At 45.8% G+C, this 15,127-nt stretch overlaps 1 protein-coding gene across 1 annotated transcript; it reads right to left on the reverse strand.

The window, feature by feature from the left end:
• LOC119397445 (multidrug resistance-associated protein 1-like) lies at positions 1-14,729 on the reverse strand. The gene is made up of 10 exons (XM_049416568.1): positions 14,505-14,729; positions 13,391-13,567; positions 12,718-12,885; positions 11,520-11,704; positions 10,546-10,609; positions 8,711-8,921; positions 6,677-6,987; positions 3,483-3,575; positions 1,050-1,100; positions 1-12 (listed from the first exon to the last, which is right to left on the reverse strand). Exons 1-10 carry the CDS (start codon positions 14,727-14,729, stop codon positions 1-3), a joined length of 1,497 nt encoding a protein of 498 aa, XP_049272525.1.
• Between the last annotated feature and the right edge of the window lie 398 nt (positions 14,730-15,127).

Below are 15,127 nucleotides of genomic sequence, written 5' to 3' on the forward strand. Positions count from 1 at the left end.
TCAGGCACCATGCTGTTCAAACGAAAAACTTTAAATTAAAGCAGCATATTTACGCTGTATTGGAAACGGACTTTCAAGACAGGCACCTTGGATTTAGTTGCAGGGTGTGTGATCGGCTATGGATCGAAGTTACGTGTCACCTCTGTATTATGTCCTGAAGAGGTTCTCTGGTCGTCCACATTCCCAGAGCGGAATGGCTCGCAATTTCTTCACGAATACGGCAACAGTGGACCCATGAAATCTTTCACGATTTGACTCTGCGACTTGCCTTTTGGTTTGCCTTACTGTTGACGCTTCGAGGTTCAAGATTATTTCTCGTTTGGTAAACTCGTATGCAAGCAGCAGCTGCATGCTTCTTCTGAACGTAATACCAACCGTGCACGCGTACGTGACCGCTGCCGCTTTCGCTGGGGTTTTGACTAAAGGCTCTGTAAAGACAGCCTAAGTAGCAAAGATACTAAGCCTAAGTGGCTAAGATTTGCGCAGAAAACGCGAGACCAGGCGCTGTTATAACGTATCAGGCTCAATCAGCCTAATAGCAGTGGTACGCCACTTGCAACTGTGAAATGTGATGCAGCCCGTACCTCAACAAATGGCTGAGACGTAAACATGCACCTGTTCTCAAGGACATCAATGCACTCAAAACCCAATTGCACTAAAGACTTTATTTGCGTCGAAGGGATGAGGTTTCGCACGAAATATATTCTACATGGAAACACAGGTTTGGCCACATCCTGCCTCCAATTCACATTATTGACGCTTGCTCCACGTTAGTCAATTCAGCAGAGAATGCAAGAGCAGTTTCTTGCTGATAAAGTATTTCCATAACTGTCCAGTTCTACATTATTCCTGAAATATGTTATCTACGCCTTACCGCGTCGAACTGTAGTGGCTAAGCTGCTCTAAGCCTCAGCAGCAGCCTCGAATATAAAAAAAAACGAATAGGCTGTTTTTATATGTCGCTGTAGGTTTAAAGAAGAATCATCGCGTACGCACCTCTCCAAAGGCAACTCGGTATATTCCAGTGCCTCTCTGGAAAGCCGCCTCACCAGGGCGTTCCAAAATCCGCCAAGGAAAACCACCACTGTGGCAAATGGAACCTGCAAAAATAGTCAGCGAACTCACTGTGTCATGAGAGCAGGTGTCATTACAATCTTTCTCCGCACTCCGGTTCTTATGCCATCAACTTCCTTCTGAACGAAGAATCAAGTTACAGAAGCACAAACCGCTGAATCGAAAGCAATCATTAGCACGTCCCCCTCACATGCTAGGCGAAGTACAAGCTGAAAAGCAAAAGAAGTACGAAGCTGCCTCTAACTATGACCTCACTGAACCACCCACACAGTAGGGCCACATTCTATGGTATAGCTTAACGTGGTAAAGTGCAGCGCTGCAAAGCTCGAGGGCGTGGGTTAAACTCCTGGTCATGGCGGCCGCATTTCGACGTGGGTAAAATGCAAGAACACCCGTGTGGTTAGGTTTCGGTGTACGCTAAATAACCCCAGCTGGCCAAAATTAAATCGGAGTCCCTTACTAATACCGGTGTGCCTCATTATCGTATCGTGATTTCGGTGCGTAAAACCACGGAATTTGTATTTACGCTGTACTTCATCTGCTCTTCTTCTGCTTGCAATTCTCGATGTAAACCGCGGTCGTTCCGCACTAACTGGTTTAGCCGTCCTTCGGACGAGCTGGCCACGCCTGAAGCTTTTTCAACGCCTTAGCGCTCGCTCGTGAATATCTCTGTGTAATATATTCAGTCGTATGTAACCAGTTTTCCCACGGTGCTCATGGATATGCGTGCTAGTTTGCTTATTTTATTATATGCCTGAACGGTTCTGCACGGAAACAAGGGGCAGCGTCATATAGTAATACGGCCAGCTGTGTGCTTTTTTTTGTTTTTGTCCTAATTTTACCCCACCCAGTAAGCTCACGCTCAGCATAATAGGCGGCGTCACGTCGCGCAATGTTTTATCACATGAATATTTACCACTTTACCTAGCATATTCTAGACTTTAGTCTTTTGAACTGTTTTGCTGTTGTTTTATTGTCAGCTGCTGTCTGACCCATAGCATCTGTGTACCGTGTGCGTCGCAGATAAGTCGTTCTTGAGAAGATGTCAACGTCTGCTGCAAGAATGTACCATCGTATGCCGTAGCAAAATCAGCCCTGAGATCTGACAAATTTTGAAGTATGCCAAGTTTTCTGCTATTTCCGTCTTTTGGTATCAGGCCATGGGCACTAAGTACCTCCTATTATCAGCGAAGCTGTTCACGCTCCCAGAAAAACGTCCCGGCTCCGCAAAAGACTGTTATCATGAACGGGTATGTGCCACCGAATTGGGGCAAATCCCACCACTCACTGCTTCGGCGTGGCCTGTAATAACACTGATGGGTGACAAAACGAATGCAGAGAGAGTGAAAAAGAGAGAAACTGATACGCAGAACGAAAGAAGGATATAAAGAAAGAGAGAAATTCCTGCCGAAAAAGAATTCTTCACGAGGCGAGATTCGAACCCGCGTACCCTCGATCCGAAGGCGAGCATCCTAACCACTCGGGCTATCCAGGCACGCTAGCAGAGCATAGAATAGCCTCGTATAGTATAGTGTAGCAAGATGTGAGAAAGGGAATTGAGTGTGAGGAAGAGAGATGTGATGGTGAGGAGTAGGGAAAAAAGGAGGAGAGAGAGTAACGCGTCGCACAGAAAGAATGAGAAAGAGAGAAGATCAACGAAGAGAGAGAGAGAAAATAAGATAGAAAGAGAAAGGAAACAAGCATCGCAGTCGTCTAGCGACCAGATACCACACCACCTGGCCTATAGCCGTGCATGCGCACTAGCTAAGGCGCGCCCCTGACGGAGACATCGCGCGCAACCTCCGCTCTACAGTGCATAGCCTGGCTGCGCCTGATCGGGCAGAGACAGTCATGAGGCGTCCTAAGAAAGCGCGTACTGCCAAAGAGGAAACTGCAATGTCGAAGCTAGACGCGTCGATCGACTGGGAGTACGAGCGGCGATGGGCCCCGCGCTTCGCAGCGCCAAGCTTTGCGCGGCTTAGTGCAAACTTCGCGCGCTTTTTTAGAGAACTCACAAAAGCATGCCTGCGCGTGCCCTTCTCGAAATGAGCATGCGTGTTAATTAAGGCAACCGCGCTGTACTGAGGTGGCATTTCAGATTAGTACAGTACTAACGGATAGAAACGCGACCTCGATTTTTACCAGCGGCCGTATGATGACAACTTACCGTAAATGCCGAAAGAAGAGATAGTCCAGCCATTGCAGCGGAAGCCAGGGTCGTCATGGGCTGGTACCACGATGATAGCTACGGTTAGTACTATGATTAGTAGGGCGCATATGGTACTGATGAGGCGGCCCATGGCGAAGCAGTAAACGAACGTGTTGAACGACTCCAGGTACACCGTCACCATGCGTCGGAACCGAGCGCAGAACTGTTCCATGACCCCATAGCAACGTATCAGACCTACGCAATCGAGTGTCTCAGTCAGGTGCTGGAGCACTCGAGACAACCGGGTGCTTTCGTAGAGGCGTCCAAACATCGTGCCACGTATCAGGTAACGCTGAAAAAGGAAGGTGACACAGAAAACAAAATTAGTCAAGACATTTTGTAACAATAATAATAGCCTTCGTTTAAGAAACGGGAACATTGCTAGCAAAGTGGGTGTTCCAGATATAGGCAGATCTTGGAGAGTTGCCGTTAGCCGCCATTCACTGCAATTACATGAAGCAGAACGCTGTCTTGTATGTTATTCATACAAATATTATGTGCAGAATAAGAAATTCGGCAATTGTAACGTACCGCAGGAATCGATGTTATGCGAAAGCGTGCGGCGGGAAAGTGGCGTAATTTTTTTACTGAGAGATACGTTACGAAATGATGCTGAATATATGTAAACATTTTATACGCACATGTATATGCTGGAGAGTCGCATTTGTGCTACATAACAAGTTGTTTACAGTGGGTAACAATGCCAACAGCAACAATTTGTATTACCAACACCAGAAGCGGTAAGCTGAAGTGTAGTGCTTGTACTGTCCGTTGTGACGGAGAACGCACGCACGTTTTATGAAGCCGTGTGCGTGTTTGGAAGGGGTTCTTGACAGTGCTTGAACAAAGTCATCACACCGTGATCAGTAAGCACCAGCAGCTGTACAGGACTTGTTATCGGATCTTTCGTGATCGTGACGACGAGGGGTCTATGTGTAGTGAAGTATGAGGTATATGTGCAGCCGTTGGAAATCGTGGACGCCTCGGTCATTTCGTCGACACACTGTCTGTCGGTGACATGTCGGAACCTAAAGTCACCCTTTGCGTTGGTGATGTGTACGCCGTCGAGGTGGTAGACCTGGATATCAACTACGTAGACCCAACATCAGTGGATGGCGCTTATCGTATGCGTAGACTACGTGGGCGTATTTGGCCCATGTAGTGGAGGCTATGGAGACAGAACAGGATAGCGCCCAGACCTAGGCGGACTAGACGGACGGACGGACGGACGGACGGAAGGATGGACGGATGGATGGATGGATGATGGATGGATGGAGGAGGAGGGACTGGAATGGAATGGAATGGAATGAGGATGGACTGGACTGGATGGATGGATGGATGGTGATCGGGATCGGATGGATGGATGGATGGATTGGATGGACGGACGGACGGACGGACGATGACGGATGGATGGACGGATGGATGGTGGATGGAAGGATGGATGGATGGATGGAGAACGGCCAAAATGCCTTAGGTTCGCTCAGAAATAGCACTGTTTGACCTGGATGTACCCCACGTGACGCCTAGTGGCACATCTCACACCGTGACAATTATAGAGTATCGCGAATCCCGCGCGAAGATGACATCAACAAGCACATAATAAACAATGGTACTCGATGTGCACTTCTTCAAAGTGTCGTCAATTACAGGAGGGAAACGGCACAATGTGAGTTTCCGAGTAATAGGGTAATCTACACCTGTGCTCATGCATACGCTACTACTCTGCGCTTCAGCAACACGGGAGGCAGAGGTTCGTAGCTTGAGCTGCGAACGCGTGCAGGCGTTCCACGTCCCGCTGGCCTCTGTCTCTCTCCACCAAGGCACGAAATTCGCCCGTCGACACCGTTGCTTTTTTGCGGCGCTTATCGAAGCAGTTACATTAGTCGATGCCGTCGCACTAAAAACAGTCGGCGGCGGAGAAACACCGGGGGTGCATGTGGAAGTTGCACTACTCTGACAACGAGCCGTCACACGCTAACACCAAGCGAAAGGCAAAGAACGTAGCTGCGTCTAGGGCGACTGCCCGATGCTAGCGCGGCCAGTATTTTTCGCTACGCTTTCGATACGCTTTAACCATCGCCTTTAAGATTGCGCGCTGGCAGGAAACCTTTCGGCCCGCAATCTCGGAAGCCGTGCTTTAAATGCGTCGTCGCCGAATCGTTCATTATCGGCGCTAGTAAGTGTTGTGCCGCATTACTCTTCACCGTACCGCCCCGCCTTGCCCCACCAACAGAGAGCACCGTGCGAGATAGAATGTGTGAGAGATATAAGGCGCGTTTGTAGAGTGTCGTGCATCCGCCTTGGTGGCTTAGTCGGTGGAGCACCGGGCGCTTGTTGCCGCGGACCGAGAAGTCGTGAATTCGATTCCCGGCGGCGGAACTTTATCTTGTAGTTTTTTCTTCTTTCTCATCTGTTAGCGTCCATTTTATCAGCGTCATATCCGTGATGGAAATACGTCACTGAAGTCTTAGTGGACCCTGGCATAAAACACTTTCGTGTTAAAAAAACATGAACTGTCACATAGGTCACAATGATAAACAACAGCAAATGTCCGCCACGAGTGAAGATATCACATTTAACTAGACAAAAGCACTATCTCTTTTTCAAGAAGCGTGATTGAACGACTGTCTAAAAGAACAGGCAGTGCAATATAAGGTCTTCAACAAGCAGCACATTGTGTTTCGTGTGGCTGCGCTCCACTCTTCAATGACGCTGAGGTCCTCTCAAGATATCGAAGTTGGATCGAGCGCGAAATCGATGAACCATTGTCAGATCAAGAAAAAAGGGAATGCGTGCGTCAGAGAGCCCTCAATCGCGCTTCTGGAAAAAGATATATTGTTTTTGTCTAGTTAAATGTGATATCTTGACTCGTGGCGAACACTTGCTGTTGTTTCATCACTGTGATCATGTGACAGTTAATGTTTTTATTGTTCCTTTTAGTTCTTATTTTTTATATTTATTTTGTGTTGCAATAAACTTGCCCACACTTGTTCGTCAGCACTCATGTTGTTTGTTACTTCGACTTAGTCACGCTTTTCGCTCTATTTCCTCGCGGTATTATGTACCAACTTGCTCTTCAAGACATCCTTCTACAACAGCATGGGTTATGATGCGGTTCTTAAATACCCAATCTTCGTAAACGTCAAAATTACAAAATATTCTTACATCCTTATATTCTTACTAACAAAACATCCGGATAAAGTGTAAGCGTGTCAACACCTCAAGAGCCAAATACTGCTAGGCTCTGCGATCGCGCCATAGGCTCATAATGTACCACTCAGTCAATTTATATTACACTACAACGAGGAATGAGCACCCGAAAAAAATGTTCCAGAAAGCCGCAGGAAAGAAGAAATGTGCTTTGAGGATGGGGGTATAAAAAGTCGAACTCACCATGCAAAACAATAGGATGACTTCAGCACCAACGGTAAGGCCAAACACTAAGGGCGCCTGGGTTCCGATTACAGCGAGACGCGCGAACACAAAGAGGATGTTCTGCATAAGCAGCTTGGAGAACACAAATACGCGAGTGTCGTTCATTTCCAGATCCACGGAAAAACGATTGAAGATGCGGCCTCTCGGCGTAGCGTCGAAGAAAGAGAGCGCACTGCCGGCGACGCACTCCAGCATGTTGGCGTGCAACTCCATTGAGCGGTGGTGGTTGGCGCACGCCAGCAGCGTGCCTCCGGCAAGCCTTAGGATGACTGCAAAAAAACAAAGAAATGTACTAATACTCATTGAACATAAGAAGGAGTCAGTTCGCTTATAATCGGGGTTGAATGGTGATTACTGGATGATATTTTGACGCGTAGTCTCAGCTTAAGTCTCTTTTCTCTTACCCCGCAGACGCTGAGCCGTGCTCCTTACAAGGGCTGCAGGAAAACCTGGAGGACGGCTAAGATTCGCATTTTAGAGTGTATCGCGAATCGGGCCCCGTTCGCATCGCCTTTTCATTCTCTTGAAATGCTTCGATTCTCGGTAGTCACCTCAGCCGTGCCGCAAGGAGAGAAACGTCTATGCGCGTGACATTGACTTTTGTAAGCTCTCCTAGGGTTGCCGACTGCAAGTACAGTTGCGAAGTGCCCACTATACCATATTTACTCATTCTGCGAAGTAGCGAAGCACCCAGTACGCCTCGATATGGCAGTACGCGCACCTACGCAGATGCGCTCTTTGTTGATGCTGCTGATGATAATTATGATTAATTATGACTGAGCGCATTGTGATCGGTGGGCTTGTAAACCACCCACTCGCTGCGCAATACTATTGGGGTTCCCGGTGTGATTCTACGCTTGTGCCACGCAATATTGCAACTGTTAACAAGAATCTTCACCCTGCATGACACCTGGATAAGATTTTTTTTGCCGAAGAACTTCCAAGCACAGGCGTGGCTGTCTAGTAGAATACTTGACTCGCACGGAAAATGCCTGGGTTTTGTTCCAGCTTGAACCTTTGATTTTTATTACTTGCATCCACCGCTATTTTTCGTCCACGGACAACAATGCCGCCACCGACGCCACAATTTCTGCGACACGTGGTCTTTACTGCTATCGTTTTAATAGTCTTTTCTTCGTTAGGTTTAGTTATCTCCGCCTCACTTCCAACCCCTTGGAACACAACAGTGCCCTTGACCAAGGGCGTAGCCAGAAATTTTTTTCGGGGGGGGGGGGGGGTTCAACCATACTTTATGTATGTTCGTGCGTGCGTTTGTATGTGTGCGTGTATATATACACATGCAAAATTGAAAAATTTTTGGGGGGGTTTGAACCCCCCCAACCCCCCCCCCCCTTGGCTACGCCCCTGCCCTTGACAATACATAAGCCTGTGGAAACGCATGACATCATTCGCTAAGTAATAGCGCTACGGAAGAGAATTACAGCACAACTTTGTGAGCCCTGTCGATCTGAATTTCGTCCTCTCAACGGACGTACTCGTTATTATCTGATCAAGGGGAATATTGAAACTAAAGTGGCTCTTTTTCTTCGTATTCGTTAGCGTCTTTCATATCATTCTGTCTTTAACATAGGAATTTTGCGATTATTTTGGCTGACGTTTCTGCACCTTAGTAGGTTTTTTTTTTTTTTTAATTTTGAGAGTTTGCCCAACGGCATACATAGTTAAATATACAGGTAGAGGCCGGCTTCCGCTATATACATCAACAATGCTCTGTGGTGGGGCCCATAGAGCCACAAATCATAATCTGGTGGTCTTGTCGGATGAAGGCCCACTGTTCTCAGGTAGCGCCGCCGTATCTGATTCAGGCCAGGGCATGTCCACAACAGGCGCTTGATTGTAACCGCGGACGCTTCGGTGGTACAGAATGGGCAAGTATCCCCAAATGGTCCATGCAGATGTTGTGGCCAGGCATATGTGACCGATGGAGTAAGTGCCGCCTGCACCTTAGTAGTTCACTCTAAATTGACTTACCGTCTCCAATGCAAAACACAGCGAGCCAACGTATAATGCTCCGGCTTGAATGCGTCGTGGTCTCGGTGCTGCCTATCATCGTCGCTGCCCAAGCTTTAACGCAAAGCATTTGACAGGCCACAAATGCGGCGCTCGCTACCAAGCACGACAGTGCTATCGGTGCGCATGCGCCAGAGTATTTGAAGTATGCTCGAACGATTTCGAAACATCCCTGAAACAAGCCACACAAAATAAGTTGCAAACCAGATCGAAGGCTGTCGTTCAGACTGCGCTAAAGTAGTGAGGAAGGTATCTGTATAACTTTAAACTCCATACAATCAATATATATTCAGATTTATTACAGTTTTTATACCTTTACAAAGATCCTTACGTTTTTACCGTAATTCGAATTATCCAGTGCACGAATGGTTGAAAACAATGACTTCTGAATACACATGCATGTTCTCAATGTGCTGCTGAAATATTCTTATGTCTATTTCAGACTTCTTTCCGCAATTCTTGCGCTTCGCGCCGGGCTTCATCTTTTCACCTATGGGCGTTCTTTTTCATGTGCGCCGACATCCCCGCCAAGCTGTCCCAAAATGTGATCAAGCTCAACAATGTTCGACCCCCCTATAAGCTCAGCGGGCACCCTGACCTCATCTCTTACTTACGAAGAAGCTGCAGTTTGCCTGGTTGCGGCGTTAAACCAAAAATATTAATCATTGATATAACAACAAAACCATTGTTTCTAGACAAGCCCAGTTACTTTCTTTTTCGCTGAACAGCGCCTATCCGTGACTTATTATGAAGAACATGCATCAGTAAGGGTAATAAAAGTTTTCGACCTGAGGGATACCGTGTTATGTAATGAGTGTCGCTTTAAAGCTATGATTGAACACTTCAATTACATGTGTGTAATATAGGCATGGAATACAAGTATTCTTTTTTCATCATTTTATGTAGACAGTGCTGCTAATTATACATACATAAAAGTTGTTTACCGTGATTGTAAGTATTATCTAAGCGACGTTGTATGCGCCTATTCTTACATTGTTTATATTACATTTATATGAATTACAGGACATTGCAGTTATTCGGAATAATATAATCCATCCAAAGTCCGCCTTGTGCGTTATTTTTCGTCATAAAATGATATCTATAGTCGGGTACAACTTTAGAAGTCTTCGGCATTCCCTTCTCAAGGGCGGTTGTCCACAAGCCTGCATCATTCGGCGCGCACTCCAGACTGGCGGCACGAGCTGGACTGCGAGTAACACCACCCTCTTAGAACATTGCCGAGTGTATGAGTGAGATTATTTCTTTAGTTGCGGAGGCGATCGGCTGCGGCGCTTCGGTCATCTGGGCGGGACTTCCGCGGGCTTCATAAGTTGTACTCAACTATAGTTCAGTAAACGAAGCCACGGTGCTACAATGCGGGCAGTACGCATCAACTACAAACGGAACAAAGGGAAGAGATTGTTTTTTTCTTTGCACATGTTCGAATGCTGCGAGCATCGACTATCGAGAAGCCATGTTCCAGAGTGAGAAAGCAATTGTTAACAGGCCCTTCAAAAGTGGCCACCTAAAAGCTCCATAACTGTTAAACATTAGCGGTGCTTCAATATGCCAGGCCATACTCACTACTTCATAACTACGTCCTGTTTTTTTTGTTCGGCGTTTAGTGTAAGTTCGTTCTTTCAGGTGCATTACAAAGACTGAAAGCGAGCTTTTGGATCCGTGAAGTCAACGTTGATAATGTATATACGTCACGGCGCTTCCGAATTGCAACCACAGTGACTGTGAGGGACGCTACTAAACGACGTCTTCCGCAAACAAAGCGAGAACTTATTTACCTTTCTTGACATTCCTTCTTCTTTTATGACCCGTATTGCCTCCTCGTCTTCTGACTGCGGTCCGCTGCACCCGTGAAGGCAATCTGTTAGGGACACTTTACAATATTCAGAGGGATAGCTACGGAAATTAGGAAAACTTGAAAAATTGCAGGGGCTTCATCGACTGCACGATATTTCTACATGCTGCGATTAACATGTGGAAATAATAATGGTGATAAACGTATCACAACAAAGACTTCTAGTGCTTTACCATGCACTTAATATTTTTTCAAGCAAACGAGAATATGTGTTATTGCGAATTACAGCACAGTATATTATGCATACCTATATTGAAGCAGCAATCTATGACAATGCACCGGCATTCAAGACAAATAACAATAGGCGCTACTATTAAACGAGCGTCAAATCGAATTACTAACAAATAGCGGTGCCGTTAAGAGAACGCCTCTATTAGTAGCAGTAATTATCATTCAGGCAAAAAACCTTGATATTGAGATAGGCTTGTTCGATATGTTCGTCGTCTTAAGCGCCACCGACGAAGTACATTAAACCTCATTCATTCGTGGCTTGTACGAGGTACAGCTGACGCACCCTCCGCGGTACCTTAGCAGGTAACCTGTCGCGCTTCTAAGGTCGGGACGCGGGTTCGATTCCAAGCCACGGCGGCCGCACTTCAATGAGGGCAAAATGCAAGAACACCCGTGTGCTTAGACTTAGGCGGACGTTAAAGAACTTCGGGTGGCCGAAATATATTCAGGTTTACCCCCGACAGAGTGCCTCATAGTCATATGGCTGTCTTAGCTCGTAAAGCTTCAGAAATTGTTGGGTGCAGCGGAGAAAGGTCAACGCAGAACAGGAGCTTGTGTTGACAATTCTTGCAGGCATCGTGTTCCGTAGGTTGTCCTGAGTACAGGCAATAACGTAACCGGTAAAGAATAACCTGCGCCTATTCGCACAACGTGCTGAGGACTTACTTCAAGCTGTTTGTACGTTCCGGCAGACGCTTCGACGTCGGTTTCTCAAATAATTTTAGTGGTGCACAAGGGTGGTTTTTGAGGTCTTTCAAATCACGAAACGTGATTCCTTTCTTCTCGTGCATCAATACCCATTGATTTGGAGATAAAGGCAGCCTTGAATTGTTCGTCACCAGGACTCGTGTCTGTGAAAAAATAACAATGTAGGGATTGTCGTTACCTACAATCTTTTATTTTTATTTTATTTCGCTTAGCAAAGAGAAAACAAATTTTCGCTAAGGTCGCGTTGGCCACTAGAAGCAAAGCTGAAAATTTCAACGTCACAACGTTCACTTTCAACGTTCACTTGATGCAATATTTAGAGCTGCGTTAATTATACCACACTAACTGCATTGCTATTCTTCTGATTAAGCTCAGATTATTAGGCAATTTCTGTAAAAAGGCTATGGTCTTGCATCAAAATTTTACCTGAGTATGTTGCACGAGATTAACTTTACGAAGCCACGCAATTTCTTCAAATAAACTTGTCCATTGCAAATCAGTTCTGCGGAATCCCACAAGGTGGCGGAAGGGACCAGGACGAATTTTTCGGCAACTACGAGGCTTTATTTCTGAGAAATCCGTGTGGATTTCCTTGTGGCTTCGTGCTACAAACGGGTGGTTGTCTATTTTTCCTTTCTTAACCTGTCCATTCTTTCACACATACATATCTGGCTTTTACATCTGTTTGAGTAAATAAACTGCACGTAGTTTTTAGCCAAAGCTTCTTGCTAAAAATTACAACACAAAGTACTATTTTCCCCTGATGTTATACTATTCGGTGGGATCTTTAGGAAGGTAAAAAAGAAGGTTGCTACTGCATTTACGCGAAGATATATGCGTATTGTGCTCGAGTGCTGCGAACGAGGAGAACGTCTGAAGTTAGCATGCTTTCGAACAAGATATTTGCCCAACGCGCTTTTAAATTGACATGCTGATTAGCAATAACATGATAGTTGAGTATAACTTCCGTGTGAAGCCAGAAAGATTTTTTTTTTATTTGGTGTGCAGGCTTGTGCTCTTTAACATTCTGCTAATAAGATTTCTTGAAAGGCTTCCTTTCTTGTTCAATTTGCATGAACGAGCAGGACCGCTAAAGTGTACCTTATGTTTAGGTTTGTTTATCTTGATTGACATCCTTAATTTTCCGCCTCCTCACCTTGTTGCCCAAGATGCCACCGTGTCCTAGTACTCGCCGCATGATGCTCTGCGCCACGCGAGCATCTTGAGAGCTGGTCGGATCGTCCAACAGGTAGATGTCGCTGCGCGAGTACACGGCGCGCGCGAGTGCCACTCGCTGCTTCTGGCCACCGCTCAGCATTTCACCCTGCATATTTTTTTTTTCGTGCGAGCTAATTATCTGGAATTTCAGTGCCAAGGTATGTGGGTGACACGACAGCGTTTTTATTGCAAGCACAAACTATACATATTAAATAGTGTGAGGCAAGCATAGTAACACGCTACGCCACAAGAGAAAGAGAGTGACAGGACAGCGAAGATTACCAAGTCTACATGCGCCAGCCGTATAGGCCAGAGTGGAACAAACAAGCACGCAATAATCCACATTACCTCGAGATAGTAAAATATATGCGTTCGTGAAAATCAAACATACATTTTGCCAACACTATTACTACCAGTTAGTTCTACATGAGCCAGCTCGTCTTCAAAAAAGCTTTACTGCAGGTTAGGGAGACTGTCTGATCTAAGATTTATATAAATTATTTGGGCACATGTGTTTAAAGTAAGATGTAATAGCATTATCGACAATTCGCTGAAAAAAAAAGCTGTTATTTTCAAGGTAACACGGTACGAGAATTTCCAGCAGATCTCACCTTGTCCCCAGCTTCGGTGAGGTCTCCTGCTGGCATCCTGTTAATGTCGCGTGACAGTTGGCAAGCTTCCACAACTTTGCTGTAGTACAGCTCTTCAAATTTCCGACCGAAGGTTATGTTGTCTCGTACGCTCATGTTTAGTATTTGTGGCGCTTGAGATACGGTAGCGACTGAGCCCTGCAAAGAAAGAAGGGAACCCAGCACCTCCACCAATTGATAGCACTCGTTTAACGTTAGGTACATTAGGCGTTTATTCTTTGAATAAATATCAATCGGCAAAGCGACCAGTGGCCAAGCGGAATGATTGCGAGCACTAACAACAACAGCCGTCTTCTTTAACGTCTTATGCTGGCGCCCGCACTTATCACTACACAGAACATAAGCGCAGCCGCTCGTACACAAAGGGAGATTATTTTTCTGCTATGTCAGCTTACACGAGGAAATTCTTTAGTAAATAAACGAGCTATTCACGGACATCTATGCGTTGATAACGAACACTTCGATTTGCGTCCCATATTCATATGCTGCAGCCGAATATTTTGAAACAGGTTTTCTGCACGCCGAAGACATTGCGGTTTCTTTCTACTGTATTTCAAAATAATCAAGGTGGCTGTATGATTTAATTTGACCCTGAGCAACCATGACGCGCCTATGCGAAGCAGTAACAGTCATTTCTGTAGTCATTACAACAGTCTTACTGTAGTCATTACTGTATTCATTACTGCTACGTGAAAGTTAAGTAAACTTCTGCAAACCATGTGGGCAACAGGAAAATGTTCTTTTCACAATCAATCGCGGTGTTCTAACAGACCCGACTTGCTAAGAAACGCTAGCTGTTTCAAGAGATAAACTTCAACTTGAACTGCTGTTTCAGTTTGCCAATAACTAAAAACACAAGCTTAACAAACTCATTTTGCAAGACAAGAATTCCATGGCTTAATAACGTTTCTTTGTTCCCTCCCATTAAGTCATTTTTTTATTCCTGCCGTTCGGCTACTTACCTTTAAGTAGCGAGCTCATGGGCTGGTTTCAGCTACGAGCCCATGAGCTCTATGCTGTAGCGTTGACTCATGCAGTGGTAATACCTCAGCGCCAATCTTGTACACACACTTACGTTGAGAGCGACAGAGCCGCTGAGGTGCCTCATGTCTCCGACGATGGCCGACAGAAGGGATGTCTTGCCGCCGCCCACTGTACCCACGATGCCAACAAGCGAGCCGCTCTCAACTAGCAAGTTCATACCATCCAAGGCAGGACTGTCCACCTTTTGATCCCTCTTGCACCAAGCAAAAGAGCAGTCCTTCAATGTGACCTCGCCAACTGCATATTGATCATGCATGTTCCTTGAAGCTGCTCTTTTAAAAAAATGTATACATGTGGTTTTTTTAATGCGAAGCATTTCTAGCGAACCAAGGGCACTTGGACCGCTTCTATCTATCTATCTATCTATCTATCTATCTATCTATCTATCTATCTATCTATCTATCTATCTATCTATCTATCTATCTATCTATCTATCTATCTATCGACCATGAGAGCGCCGCCTACGTGAAGGCGCTCTCATGGTCGTCACCTTAACTTGTCATGTACCGAAGTTGACATAGGAGGACATGAGTGTATGACGAACGCGATTCGCAGGTCATGACATGAATAACGTGACTGCCCTATCGCGTACGTCATGAAATCCTTTTCACCAGTCACGTGTGGCACATACCCGCATACCGCAGTCTATGGTAT

Source organism: Rhipicephalus sanguineus, chromosome 6 (genome assembly GCF_013339695.2).
Source record: "Rhipicephalus sanguineus isolate Rsan-2018 chromosome 6, BIME_Rsan_1.4, whole genome shotgun sequence".
Taxonomy (NCBI): Eukaryota; Metazoa; Arthropoda; class Arachnida; order Ixodida; family Ixodidae; genus Rhipicephalus; species Rhipicephalus sanguineus.